Below are 14451 nucleotides of genomic sequence, written 5' to 3' on the forward strand. Positions count from 1 at the left end.
ATATTGAAAGTTTGGTAGATGTACAACTTGGACTGGTGGTTGTATGCATACAGTATCTGATCATAATGTCCCCAGTTTGGTTCATATTGGGGATCTTTGTTGCATGTCATTCCCCCTCTCTCTCCCATTATTCCCTGTCACATATCTACGGTCCACCTATTCAAACTATTCAATGCTTATGTGTGACAAAATATGCAGCGATTTTATGAAGTTTTTCTGCAGCACCTGAATCACTTGGCATCACTGAACCAAGTTTCTGCTCTGTATAGGAGAATATCAAACTGTTTATGGTCATAAAGCTGCCTTTGTTGGCACATACCTGTTGATCAGTGGGAAACTATTGACTGGAATGTGTATTTCTATATCTACTGCATATGCGTGCATGTTACTTGTGTAAGTTGTAGCTTATATTGGACTATGATTGGTTTCCACACTAGTTGTGAGGTCACAAAACATTTAATGTCTTAAATGCAGATTTGATGTAACCACAAATAAACTTCCCCTCTTCAAAATGACTTTCTAGTGTCAAACTCATATATATCATTCTGCACAGTGAAGCTCAAACATTTAACTGAAAAAACGTTTGTTTGGAAGGGGGACTTGAACCTTTTTGAGATATTGTGGTAAAAGTTGAAAATTAGAAACTCAAGCTGAAAAGAAATGGCAACATTATCAAGCTGAAGAAAAGGAGCCTTGAGAAATAGTGTAAAGAGTGTGAATGTGTGAAAGTTGACATCTGATAATGAGTCTAAGAATTTTTATTTCTCACACATTTGGACAAAAACGGAGTTTCACAATTTTCTGGCGTTCACACAGAATTATTTAACTCTAATAATAGGCTTTTGTTGAAGATCTGATTACATTCAGTGTCTAAACAATGCAAATTACAGAGAGGGCAAATACCCTTCTGTGATATCCTCATGAAATAAAGTGGTGTAGGTGGGCTTATAGATACAACATAATGAAAATACATAGACCAGCATGTGAAAAGAAGCTGTTAAAAAAGAAAATGGTGACATTAATTCACCTGGTATTAGATTATACTGTATGTGTGAGCTGTAATCTAACTCGCACAGAGACTGCACAGCCATTAATGTTCTGTCCTTCCTTTATCAATGCACTTTAGACAGAATCACATCTCATGAATCCATGTGCAGTTAATTTACTGGTTGGATTGATACTCTCACAAAGATGTCATTCACTCCGTGTTGTAAAGACTATAAAGGCCTTTAAGAGGAATTATTAATATAGACCAGGAGGAATTATTTCCAACTCTTACACTGTCTCACATTTATGGAAACTTAAGAAAACTCAAAGTGCAAACTGGGTCTAAGTTTATTTGCAATGACCTCTATTTATTTCAAAATGTTTCTGGATTCTATAAGTTTTGGGGGGCTTTCTTGCTCTCTTTTCAGCACGTGATACCGCCAGGAAGACAAAGCAAAGTTACTAAATGTGGCTGTCAAAAAACACACTGACAAGCCAAGAAATCGGTTGCTGCCTCCATTGCATTGTCGTCATTACAAAAAATCATTTTGCCCGAGGTACCAAATCTTGTGGGCTTTCCTTATGTGTTTCTGAGAAATAAGCCTGTTTATCTGTCAGCAATGACAAGATAATGAATACTGCTTTGTCCACTCCCTTATCTGCTGTGTAATGATCCGTATCGTGTTTGATAACGGGTTGAGAAAAATGGTTCCGAATCACAAGATAACAATATTCCACACAAAGGTGTTGAAACTGTCAATTACAGCCGTGTGTGTGTGTGTGTCAACAAAATTAGGAATATTTTCCTATTGCTTTAAAGTGAGAAAAGGGTTTGTTTGATTTAATTTCCCTTTATGTCCCCCATCTTCTCAGCATACAGGTTTGTGAAATTATTTGGTAATCTGGTCCTGATTTTGTTGGTTAGACTTTTTTTTTTGCTTTCCAGACATTCAGTTGTCATAAATTCCTACTAGTTCTGCAAACCCCTTTACAGAAAAAAATGTTTTACCCCCTTTCTCCTTTTTAATCATACTGCTAGCCCACAGCTCTTTGAGGAATATTTTTGTCATTTCTAATCTCTGTGCTGCATTTTGTGTCCAAACATTACCAAAAGAAAACATTCTTCATTGAGTATTCAACGCTCAGCAACGCCATGTGGTTCCTGTGTGTGTCAAGATAATTTTAATTTGGTGACATTTGCTGCTGTTGCGAGCATCTGTTGCAGTCAGAAGACAAATGTCCTTGTTTTCTTTTTTTTATATGAGACATGCTGTATTTTGTTCCCACAGGACTACAATGACGAGATCAGACAGGAGCAACTGAGAGAGCTCTCCCTGTTGAACGGCTCTGACGAGTCGAGCAGAGGAAGGAGTGTGCAAGGGAGGAGTGTACGACCTGCAACCACAATATCGGCCAGGTAAAAAACTAATTACAGTTGTATAAAAAAGGGCTCTGTAATTTGTTCTTACAGTTGTAATTTGTACTTGCAGTCCACATAATGGTGAAAATGTAAAGTTCCAGGAGGATCTATTGGCAGAAATGTAATATAATGTGTTTTCATAAGTGTATAATGACCTAAAAATAAGAATAGTTGTGTTTTCATTACCTTAGAAGGAATTTCTATCTACAGAGGCTGGCATGTTGAATCGCAGTATTTCTATGTCAGCCCAGAATGGACAAACCAAACACTGGATCGAGATAGGCCTTACACATTTCTCATGTCCACCGTGGTTTCCCCTACACACTTGGGAGGCCAATCTATATTCAAATGGCTGCAATCTGCAACTTCACTGCTAGATGCCACGAAATCCTACACACTGGTTCTTTAATGGGGTATTATCTTTAAGTTAGTATTGCACTTGCACACAAGTATGGAAACTTGCAAAAAATTGATAAAAAATCCTCCTGTTTACAACCTCCTGTTTCAAAGTCTTATCATCAGTGTTGTTTTAGGCTCCCTTTTGCACAGTTTGCAGCCTGCAAATCATTTTCTTTAGAAAAACAACAGTGACATTTGTGCTGACAGCAGTTTTTGTAAGTGGCCCCCAAAAAATATTTTTGGTATTGTCCTTATGCAGAATCTTTATGGAAAAAAACATGTTATTTATTTGGTGGCATCTAGCGGTGAAGTTGCAGATTACGACTAACTGAACACCACTCACGTCTGTATTTGACAACCTGGGAATGAGAAGGGCAGTGAAGTGTGGAGGTAAACCTATAGCCAGTGTTTGGTTTGTCCATTCTGGGCTACTGTAGAATGGAGCTTGAACATGGTGAACTCCATGAAAGGCAGCCAGTAACGGCTTTAGATAAAAACACACAAACGATTCCTATATTCAGGTGATTATACACTAACGAAAACATATCTATGAATATTATATTCAATTTCTGCCAATAGATCCTTCTAAATGTTACCGTGTCAACTACGGTAAAAGCAGAACACAGAGCAAATTATGGTTCAACAAATGAAACAAAGACAGGCATGAAAAAGAAAAAGTAAATTACAGAATAATTTGCAAAAACAGACATAGGCAAAGAAAGATAAGAACAAAATGTGTAAAACCACTGAAGTGTCCCTTTAATTCAGTTATACAATCACCCAAAAGTAGTTGTTATTCATTGCACTATGATGTGTAATTTTACACATTTATGGATTATATTTCTTTTGAAACTTGGTGTGCAGTGTTGTGAATGAAATACATATTTTAATAATAAAAAAGGAAAAACCCACCTTCATGGTGAATTTTCAGATTAATTGGGTTCACTGGCAAACATTTCAATACTTTATATAAACATCTTCCTCAGGCTAATAGTTTTATTGCATTTCCTTTTCGATTTTCTCCAGTTATGTGTTTCTTGATAGTTTAATTTATAGTTGTTTTCCATGTATAGTAGTGAGTTTTAGGCAGGACGAGCTACAGAAAAACATAATGTTATAGAGCATTTGATTGGCTTAGCCATGTATGCAGCTGAAACGCCTGCCTCTTCCAGTCTACTCTTTTAAGTTCGTTTTTAGAGCAAATTGTCCATAATCTACCTGAGCCTCGGCGGTCCCTCAGGAGTAAGCAGGTACAGTTTGCCATGACAGCCTGGCCTAATTCAGGCAGCACATGTAGATGAGCTAAATCCAGTAACATGGGACGCCCCCAATTTAAAGTCACCACCACCACTTCCCTACCCAGATTTTCTCCTTATGGTGCACCGATAAGCGATTATTGTAAATCTCCATGAAAAATATGCACCAGTAATTCCCCTTTGAGTGTCTGTATTTTTGGATCACAATGGGCTGCTACCTAGTGAAGGATGTGCCAGAGGAAGAAAGGGTATCCTAGCCCACCTACATCATGCTGCTGTTAAAATGTGAAGTTAGACAATAGACGGCTTTGCAGTACTAAATCCAACCTTCAGTCCCTGCTGTGTCCAAGCGGTTCTGCTACTGGACAGTCACACCTCCATAAAAGAAACAATCCACGTTAAATTCCTCATGCCTGCCAAAGTCCTTTGGCCTTTGATGTCTCTCCACTGGACCCTGTTAAATAAGTCTTTGCTCTTTTTGAAAACTACACCTGTCTGGCTACGGGTATGTCTACAACCAGAGTGTCTTTGGCAGCTTCAGGCAGATGGAGGTGTGATTTTGTACAAACACAGTCTGCTCCATCATGTTATTGAAATAACCAAGCTGGATCCCACAGGCATGTTTGCAGAGCTGAAAAAGACACAAAGTGACACTCTTCAGCCCTCCAATCATTACAAGATCTACGTTAGTGCCAGCGGAGGTTATGTTCATCTCTGTAACAATGTACGACCACCAACTGAGACAGCCTGCACATGTGCAGCGATAAGAAGGATTTACCAAATTTCTTACTGTCTTGATTACACTTTTTCACTGAAATCACTGCAGATTATTTACAAATGTTGTAAAGTGTGGAATAGGAATCTTAGGGAAAATTGATGCCATGTTTGTCCGCCTGTTTTCTTTACCAGGGGCCTCAGAGGCGCAGGAAGGAGTGCAGCAGCACCTCGGGGGACAGCGCCAGCGTCACACAGCAAACTTCCCACGACTGTTTTAACAAGGGAGGTACAAGCTCCGAGAGCCAGGGGGTCAGCAGGGAGTGCTGGGTACAGGCCCCCGCTGTTAGCAGTCACACATGACTCATACGACGACTATGTAAGTCCAATCCTCTTTGCACACATTGAAAAGTATAGCTGATAATAATTTCACTTGAACTGTGTGTAAATCAGACTTGGTTTAATCTCCTTTCATATTTCATATGGAGTCTTGCTTTTCACGGAGTGGTGCATTCAGGGACATGCTGAAAAATTAGGGCAAGCAGAAAATGATTTTAAAGGTATATCATACCTTTTGTAATTATTTTGGATCTTCTAGGCAACTCTTAGTTTCCATTCACCTCAGCGTTATATTAAAATGATCCCGGATAAGTAATCCATCACAGTGAACATTACATCATCCTCATCTTTTATTAGTAAATAAGGGTATCATTGAGTCTAATGCAGTTTCAAGCAGGGATCATTCCAAACTTTTTAAAACCATAGATTTTCTCTTCAATTATGCCAACCCTTGGTGTCTCAGGTAAAGTAAAAGTAATTGGATTTATGTTGCTGTATGGATTCGCTGATAAATATTGCACTAAAGTAAACAATAAATAGCAATTAATCATGCTAATCTGTTTAGTTATGTTTGTGAAGTTTATTCGAGAAAGAGGAGTGCTTTGCCTCAACATGTCTCTTGAGCTTATTTGTCCCCATTGCCGTTTTTGCCCTACATATAGAGCATTCTTTTATGGGACAGTTAGCTTTCCATGAAAAACTGTAAGCCATGTATCTTTCTTTGTACTTGCAGATTTATGTTCTGAGATGTATCAGTATGAGCTCCATTTACTGTGACAAATCGCTCTATCACTTGCTCTGACCGCTATTTCTGGCTGCTGTGCACCTGGAAAACTATTTTTTCTTATTAAACAACATTTTTAATATGGCGATTTGTTAAAAATTATTATAGTTATTTTTCTGCATTTCATTTTCAGTAAAACTGTATAGCTAAGGAAGTGATGGAGATTGGCATCACCAGGCCGCCAGCATTTGAATGGGAAAAGTTGATTTACGTATACCTATAATAGCAGCTACCGAAGAATTTTATTTTTTTACATGTTGGCTTTTCAAAGGTAGGTAGGGTCCGTCCCTACTGTCCCTACTGGTTCCGCGGTCCTTGGCGGTTTCAATGTAAATTTTTTTTCTATGATATTTGAAAACATAATGTATGTAATGTGGTTAATGTAATGTACAAGCGATTAGAAAAAGCAATAAGAAAAAGTGTTTGAGGATGATGTGAATTTAGTCACTCGTGCATTAGAAATGTACCTGAATCATATCTCAGTGCTTTAAAATCAGTGTCTGCTTGCAGGTATTAGATTTTCATTATGTGGCGAAACGAATGGATACCAACGTTTGCCTGAAAAGAAGCTAGTTAATTGCAACATAAATTAAAACACACACACAAAACGTGGGGTCCTGTAAAGAAAACAAACACATACACCAATCAGCCACACCATTATGACCACCTGAGCACCCTGGAGCCACAATGAGCCTTGGTCGCCCATGATCCTGTCTCCGGTTCACCGCTTTTCCTTCCTTGAACCAGTTTTGATAGGTACTGACCCCTGCAGACTGGGAACACCCCACAAGAGCTGCAGTTTTGGAGACGCTCTGACCCTGTCGTCTAGCCATCACAATTCAGCCCTTGTCAAAGTTGCTCAAATCCTCACGCTGCCCATTTTTCCTGCTTCTAACACATCAACTTTGAGGACAAAATGTTCGCTTGCTGCCTGATATATCCCACCAACTGACAGGAGCCATGATAACCACATAATAAGTCACTTCACCTGTCAGTGCTCATAATGTTATGGCTGATCGGTGTATACCATAAACATAAGCATGTAATGTGTTATAGGTAACAGTTCACCTTCAGAAAAAGTTTGATATAGACTTAAAGTAATTTTGTATGATGGTAAGTCACAAACCCATGAAGCTCTGCCCTGTGAAGCTGCACCATTAACATGCAAAAAGAGAACACTCCACTGGGAGGTGTAGGGGGTGCCTTGACCAGTGGTCTATAAAATCTTTGTTCACATCGCTTTGTTCACACAAAGCTGGGATGTTATAAAGATAAATATTCAGTCTTTTGTTAAAAGTATGCTTGTCCTCAGATCTTGGAAATTTTTCAAGGTCATTTTGAAAAGACTACACAAGGTGAGCTCTAAGTTTCATCCAAATGAAAAAAGGCAACACTTTTACTGGTCTATTTCCTCAGAGCCTTCCTGCTAAGCAAAGCCCCCATGTGTGCTGGCAATTGAAGATTGGGCTGTCTGCATGGGGAAATGCACAAGCGCAGTCTCATTACCAAACCAAATTGAGTTCTGATGTAGAGCCTGTGTATTTCTGAGGAGTAAAAAGCGAGGCATTTCTTCTCTTTGTAATTGGAGGTTGGAAAGAGGGGTGGGAGCGTAGAGACTAGGGGATTATGGAAAGATGAGTTTGTCCTGAACATTTTCTTCCCTCATATCTCACTTTGCCATTTTTTCTACTACATTACACAATTTTCTTTGAGCATGTTTCCAGAATGTAGCAAGACCTCCTTATACAAAAGGTCCTAGTTTGTTTGTTTTTTCAATCACTGAGTGTACACGATGTACTGCATGTTGTTATTCCACTACAAGAATCCTGCGTGGTAAAATCTACTGAAACACAATGAAAGATCAGCAGCAGTATCGTAGTTGATACATCCTGCATTTGTCTTTGGGAAAATATGCAATGCAGCGTGTTTCGGTATCGTGTTGACTGCTGATTGATGGACTCTGTCAAACTGTCAGTCTGTCACATAAAAGTGATACTCTGAGACTGTCCATAATTGTATCTAATATAGGGTGGTATTGATTTAAAACTTCAGTGGAAAGCATGAGAAAGCTGGTAGTTATCATGTATCATTGTTTGCTTTATAATTTATGAATGTAACGTTTCCTCTTTGTCTTTCTCCCACAAATCTCACCTTGCTATATCCTTTGCACCAGCGCTGCTCTTTGATTGTTTTCTTTGTTCCTCCCAGAGTGTAGTTTTTTGTGCAAAGACTCAAGACTTTTACCATTCATGAGCAGAGAAGGCTGCAATACTTCACTTGTGTAACACTTGCTGAAACCATAAAAAGCAGTCACACCAAAAAGTGTTGTTTTGTATTATTCTGTGAAGGAATTCAAGGCCAAACTGACAAAGGTCTCCTTTTTTATTAAGGATGTTAAAGGATCAGGCTGTTGATATTTTACATTTGTCTTGATCTCAAGAAATCCCATTAAAAACAAAACAAAACTGACAATGAATTGATCCCGCTAACAAGTACTGTCTGTGTAGCCAAAGCCTGATATATCTTATTCCTCTGTGCTCCTTTGTTATTCAAAAACTATTAAAAACATATCAATAAGCCACACTATTGCACTCATGGCATTTTCCTTCATTACAATGAACATGGGCATAGTAGTTTATTTAAAGTCAATTCCGCTTACCAAAGCAACAAATGTGCATTAATCCGCATCTAAAAATAGCCCCTAATAAAAATACAGTTTTCTCCTGTTTAAGTAATATTTGCTTAAAACTACAGGTTTAGTACATTATTCAGCATATTTTTAAAGATCTACGTCGTCAGCAGAAACCAGTGGACTTGCGACCACGGGAGAGCCACAGGCATTGAAGGGAGGTCACCAAGTATTGAGAAACATATGAGAGAATTGTCGGTTTTGGTCTTTCTGGACAGGAATAATGTCAGCCTTAACCTTAAAAGGTTACAAACCGGCATCTGCTGGACGTGACAAAATCACAGTGTTAGGTAAAGTAGGTTTTATTAAAATAATGTTACAGCACACTGATCACCAGTTTATTACCAAGGAGTTAATGAGTATTAATCACATGAAAAAAAAGGCATTATTCAGGGAAAGCAAATTTTAAAGAAAATTATTTAATTCCACTTCATAAACACTGGTAGTTGTATGTAAAAATATATTTTAGGAAACACATTTGCTCTTTTTTTAAATTACATTGTATTTTTGATTTTGTAAATTCTGTACATGGATGATCATTACCAAATAAAATAATCAAGGAAATGTCAGATAGTATTTTATCAGTCACAGGACTAAGTCCTTGATGCTGCCACTTTCAGTTGCGGCATTTTGGAGTTGCATTGTCCCTCATCCTTTTATGCACACTCAACACAACAAGCTATTAACATCGCTGCACAATCTAGCCAGAAACTAATTTGCATGGGATTGCTTATTCATAACCAGCACATACACATGTAGTTATGCATGCATCCTGTAGTTTGCAGTCACTGTGATATCTGAATAAATGGCAGACTATTGTTTTCTACTTAATTTGGGGTGAAGTTCCCTTAAACAGTCCCTGTGTTACTGCTGTGGAGCAGGTCATCATGTAACACGGAGTCCTCTGGAGACTGTAGTGATTAATGGACTATGTCATGCTGTCAGTGTCGTAAAACTAATACAGTGACAGTGGCCATTATTGTACCTCTTAAAGATAGCAACGATTCAGAAGTGAAGTGGATTGCAGTGCTTCGCTGTGGAGGGAGTTAAATTTAGGTATCACCTCAATGCTACAAATATTTTTACAATTTGAAGTCAGCATTATCGTGTTAGTTTCATAGCTGCTACAGTTTTGTAACAGATTCTTCACGTTGTCATATGAAATCCTCCTAATCCAGAGATTGATGATTGTCAGGCTTTCTATTTTGAGGAAAGATGTTAACATATTGCAGCAGAAGTGCAACCAAATCATCTGCTTGTGTGTCTGGTAGATATCTGTCTCATGCAGTTAAGAGCCAGCGGGCTTTTAGCATCATTTCAGATAAATTGATCAGCCCTTTAGTGATTCAGTAATCCATAAAGGATCAATTGATCAGTAGGCCAATTTAACAAAAGTCAGTCCGGTCCTTTCAGGTGAAGTGTTCTTTATAATTTATCAAGACCATGTGATCACTAAAAAATATTTAAAGGTACATCATATACTCCCAAAGACATGGTGATCAACTTCAGCCTTTAGGTACATTTTAATGAACACATTTTGGGTCAAACATAATTAAAAATGCAAACAGGTAATCATGGGTTAGCTTTTTTATACATGACAAATAATTGTCATATTTATTACATAAAGAAACTAAGCCATTAGCCACCTATCTGCATTACACTGCAGAATGAATTTCCCATCCATACTATAATGTAAAAGTGCTTAAAATGCAGATCTTATTATCCAGTCAAAAAGGTCTGTTTTCCAGTGATAACTCATCTGCTAGTTCAGCAATCAGCCATTGTCCTCTGTGTAAAATTGTATTATTCATTGTTTTACAGTTGTACCAGAGAACATTTCTTTTCACTATGGAGCTCTTACAGTACAGTATGTACAATCTGTGATCTGATGTGGACTGCTTTTTAGAAAAATGTATTTATGGTTTCCCCATAAAGCACATTGGAGAAGGTATAGTAAGTTGTTGCAGGTCTTAAGACAGTTTGAGTTCAATGTGAAACATGAGATTATTAAATGTACCACTTTCACTACTGAGCTTTTACAGTATGTGATCGGATCTGTGGCAACACTCCTTAGACTTATTTTTGTCACATTTATATTTTATGGTTTCCCTCTTAAAAGAGCCGATATTTCACACTGATTCTCTAGAGTCATTAAAATTAAAGTTACTTTACTGAGATGCGTCATTTTAGATGTAGTGCTAAGATATACTTTAGTAGATGACGTTGCAGCTGAACTGCACAAATGATCACTGATAACGGTGATTTTGTGACTTTTAAGCAAGTGTTTATGAATGTTACTAATCCCCTCGAAAGAGCAGCAGGTAAATATTTCACTGTGTAAGTTCCTCCATGTGCAAAGTGCAAAGAGAGAGCATAGGGAGATTAAAGATGTGATTGATGGCATTTTGTATAGACTGGGACCATGGCCTCAGTTTAATGTTAAAGATCAAATCCCATCTGGATCAAATCTTATCTTTTAATGTCAAGGCCGATGATAGAGGAGAGGAATCTGAGAGTGATACAGGATTCTGTCCCTGACAGCAGACCATGAATTGTACAAATTGCTGGTAAAAATTGAAAGGCATAGCCTGGTTTTTAAACCTGAGCCCTGCAACCATACCGAGGCAGTGCGGGAAATGCCATAATGTGATTAAACACAGAGCTTTGGGAGGCTTTGAAGAAAAAAAGTCTAATCTATCTACTGTGGAAAAAGCAAAAGGACACCCTTTTGAAATAGGGGAAAAATTCTCCCCATATCATCTATTTCATGAACATAAAAGATGCGTGAGATTCGTGAGGTTCTGTATATTTCTTGAAGGAGAGCAGTTTCTCAGGCCACCTTTATGCACATCTGCTGTAATTGCTTTATAACAATAGGTTCAGATATACTGCTGAGTTCACATTTGTTGGATTAATTATGGAAATTCTCCATGCAGAACTCTTCTGTTTATTAAAACAGATGTATGACACACACTTCCACTCGATTATTTAACAGAAGAAAAACCTAGGTAGAATGCATAATGGCCTCTGTCGTATCATCAGAGACTGATGCTGTTTGTCAGGGAATAAGCAGACAGATGCAGGTAAATGTTAATGCTAAACTCTACAAACAAGACTGAGAAATACTTGTCTGATTTGTTTACTTTGTTCTTGACAGCAAAATGTGACAAACATAATATTGTTTAGTGTCACTATTCTAGAAACTAATCAAGGCTCAATCTCATCAGAATTATTTAATGTGTTCAAATTTGCCCTTTAGTAAATATATTCAAAAGTAAACTCATACTTTAAGTGTATAACCGACAACAAAAGGTGCATGCTGATTGAATTTGCACAGGTAGAAAGCAGTGAAGAGCAGCATCTATTCACTGAGACAAAAGGCTGCAAATCTCATTTTCCTCCCCATTCTGCTGTGTGGAGAAGCATTCACAGGCAGCTCCCTATGAAGATCAGTCACTGTCAGGGGACATACAGGTTGTCAATTGATAATGAAGCACAGTGCTAAGGGCCTTTAGGTTCTCGCTGTCCTAATTACACTGAGCGAGGACTCTCCACCCTTGTGTTAACATTTGATTTATTTCCTCTGCCTTGTTAGAAAAGACCAGTGTTAATTGTTTTCACAGATGAGTGTCAAATTAGAAGAATCAGGCCTCATTAATAAGGGGGGCGGACTGTTTATAGTAGTATAGTATAGTATAGTGCTTTTGTTGAGTCTCAATGCAGCCAGTGATGTGGGTCAAAGTAATACTGAGGTCAGCAGAGAGATAAGTCAAAGTGTGATGAACGTTTTGTTGCGTTATCTTTAAAGTGACACAAACATTACATTTGTTGCATTGTTTCCCCCTCACAATGCGTATTTGAATTGTCCCTATTGAAGGACTATAAGGCTCATTCTGCGGTAACAAAATCACAATGATTCTTCTTTTCAGGTGATTATGAAAACATAGTTATGCATATTATATCCCTGCCAAATGGTCTCCCCAAATGTTACACACTGGGCCTTTTTAAAATAAAACTCAACAGTATGCCTCAGTCAAGAAAAACCTAGGAATAGTATTTCCTTAGAAACTATATTTTTAAAAGTAACATTTTTTAGATGAAAAAGCATAAACCGGATAACTGTGTAAACACCAGCGTGACACTGAGATAGCTTTATCAATACCTTCCTCATGGTGAGCTGAACACACACACACACACACACACACACACACACACACACACACACACACACACACACACACACACACACACACATACACACACACACACAGCTTTCCAGTAAACACACAGCTACACACAGTATGCTGGGCTATGATGTGTTCAAATGAATTAACCGTCTCTATCATTTATTTTGTTATTTATTTTGCATATCTAATGTGCTAAGAGAGTGCTGTAAGAGTAACACTGACATTTTTTCTATGTCTAAAAGCAGCACAAATATTGTTCCAGTTCATTGGTAAAAATCACAGTTTTAATACTTTTTGCGTTTGACTGAAATTAATCCACTGATTGCTTTACATTCATGGTCCAGCGTGGAGCGATTTGTCATATGGGATTGCTAACAAAACAGTCAATTACTGAGATACGGAGGTCTCTGACTCTGCCTTTGTGGGGAAAGACTCGTGCAAGAAAAGGAGAAGTATTGGATCCCCTGAACAACTTAATCCTTGACATAATCCCTAACTTTAATTTAGTCAAATTCATGTTCACACAAGTAAAGCCACACAGGAACCTGAACTGTTTGAATCAGCATTACCCGACAGGAGAGGGAGAGTGTGTACAAGTGCCTTAAATGTAATTTCTTTTGTGTTGCTGCACTTGATGTCCTTCACAGTGACGTGTCTGCTTTTTTGTCACAAAGCATTACCAAAAGGAGCCACACCTAAAGCAAGATGATATTACTTTATTGTTACAGGCAGACATGGAGGAAATAATGTGCTGTTGAGACCAAGTCTGGCATAAACCAGCTTCATCGAAGCTTTCAACACATTTTATTCTGCTGATTCAAAATATATTCGATATCTGAAAGGAACTGAACACTTGTATGTATCATTGTAGGGCTTGATTTAAAAAAGCAAGCTTCGGAAGGATTAGAAGAGATTAGATCATAATGAAAAAGGAACATAAGCACTTCACTAAATCTTTAAATGAGCAAGATCCAACAATTACAGTGGCAGACAATAGCTAAGTTTACTGTTTCCGCACACACTTTGGCCTTACTCCAGTTTAAGTGTTATTCAGGTTAAGCTGTTTATGTGAACCTTTGGTCTGCTGAGATTGGTTATCCCTGCTGTCATGAATAAACCATTCAACAATATTATGTGAAGTACTTTTTTCTCAGTCCACACAAGGGCTTAGGTTTTGTTTCAGAAGTGGGGGGAGCACCCAGTGAAGTCAGAGGTTTTTTGCTGTTACATCTATATCAATCTAGGAAATAACATTATGATGAAATTGGTTATTGTACTTTCCACAAAAAACGGTAGTATTATTCAATTTAAAAATGTTATGTCAGTTGTTGCTTTATTATTGAACAATTTTCTAGTTTTCCGAAAAAAACCTACAAGAAGTTGGGACAGCCTGAAAGTTGCCTGAGAAGCTAAACAGAGGGCAAAAAGTCCAACATGAGCTTGCTTCTGCTCATAAAACTTAATTGCTGTGAGTGCAAAACCATAATTGAAAGCAACTCTGATGAGTGTTTAAACATTTTGATCAACTCCTTTCCTCTGATCTGGATTTTGGCAGCTGGACAGTCGAAGGGTATGCGGTGTGTTTAGAGAGATTTTAGGAGTTAATCTACTGAAAGTATAAAAAGTCAGATGGACAAAAAGAGGATTTTGAAAAATAAGGGGGGCATGTCCAACAT

General features: G+C 38.0%; 1 protein-coding gene across 6 annotated transcripts in view; it reads left to right on the top strand.

The window, feature by feature from the left end:
• khdrbs2 (KH domain containing, RNA binding, signal transduction associated 2) overlaps positions 1-14451 on the top strand; it is a 64402-nt gene that overhangs the window by 36593 nt on the left and 13358 nt on the right. For all 6 annotated transcript variants that reach the window (XR_007880803.1, XR_007880804.1, XR_007880800.1 and 3 more), the window contains exons 5-6: positions 2277-2404; positions 4972-5155. Coding sequence is in view for 1 of the 6 variants with exons in the window: in XM_051378448.1 (XP_051234408.1) it covers positions 2277-2404; positions 4972-5155 (312 nt within the window). In the remaining 5 variants the exon portion in view is untranslated. The remainder of the gene's footprint in view (positions 1-2276; positions 2405-4971; positions 5156-14451) is intronic.

This window comes from Dicentrarchus labrax, unplaced genomic scaffold, assembly GCF_905237075.1.
Source record: "Dicentrarchus labrax unplaced genomic scaffold, dlabrax2021, whole genome shotgun sequence".
NCBI classification, from domain to species: Eukaryota; Metazoa; Chordata; class Actinopteri; family Moronidae; genus Dicentrarchus; species Dicentrarchus labrax.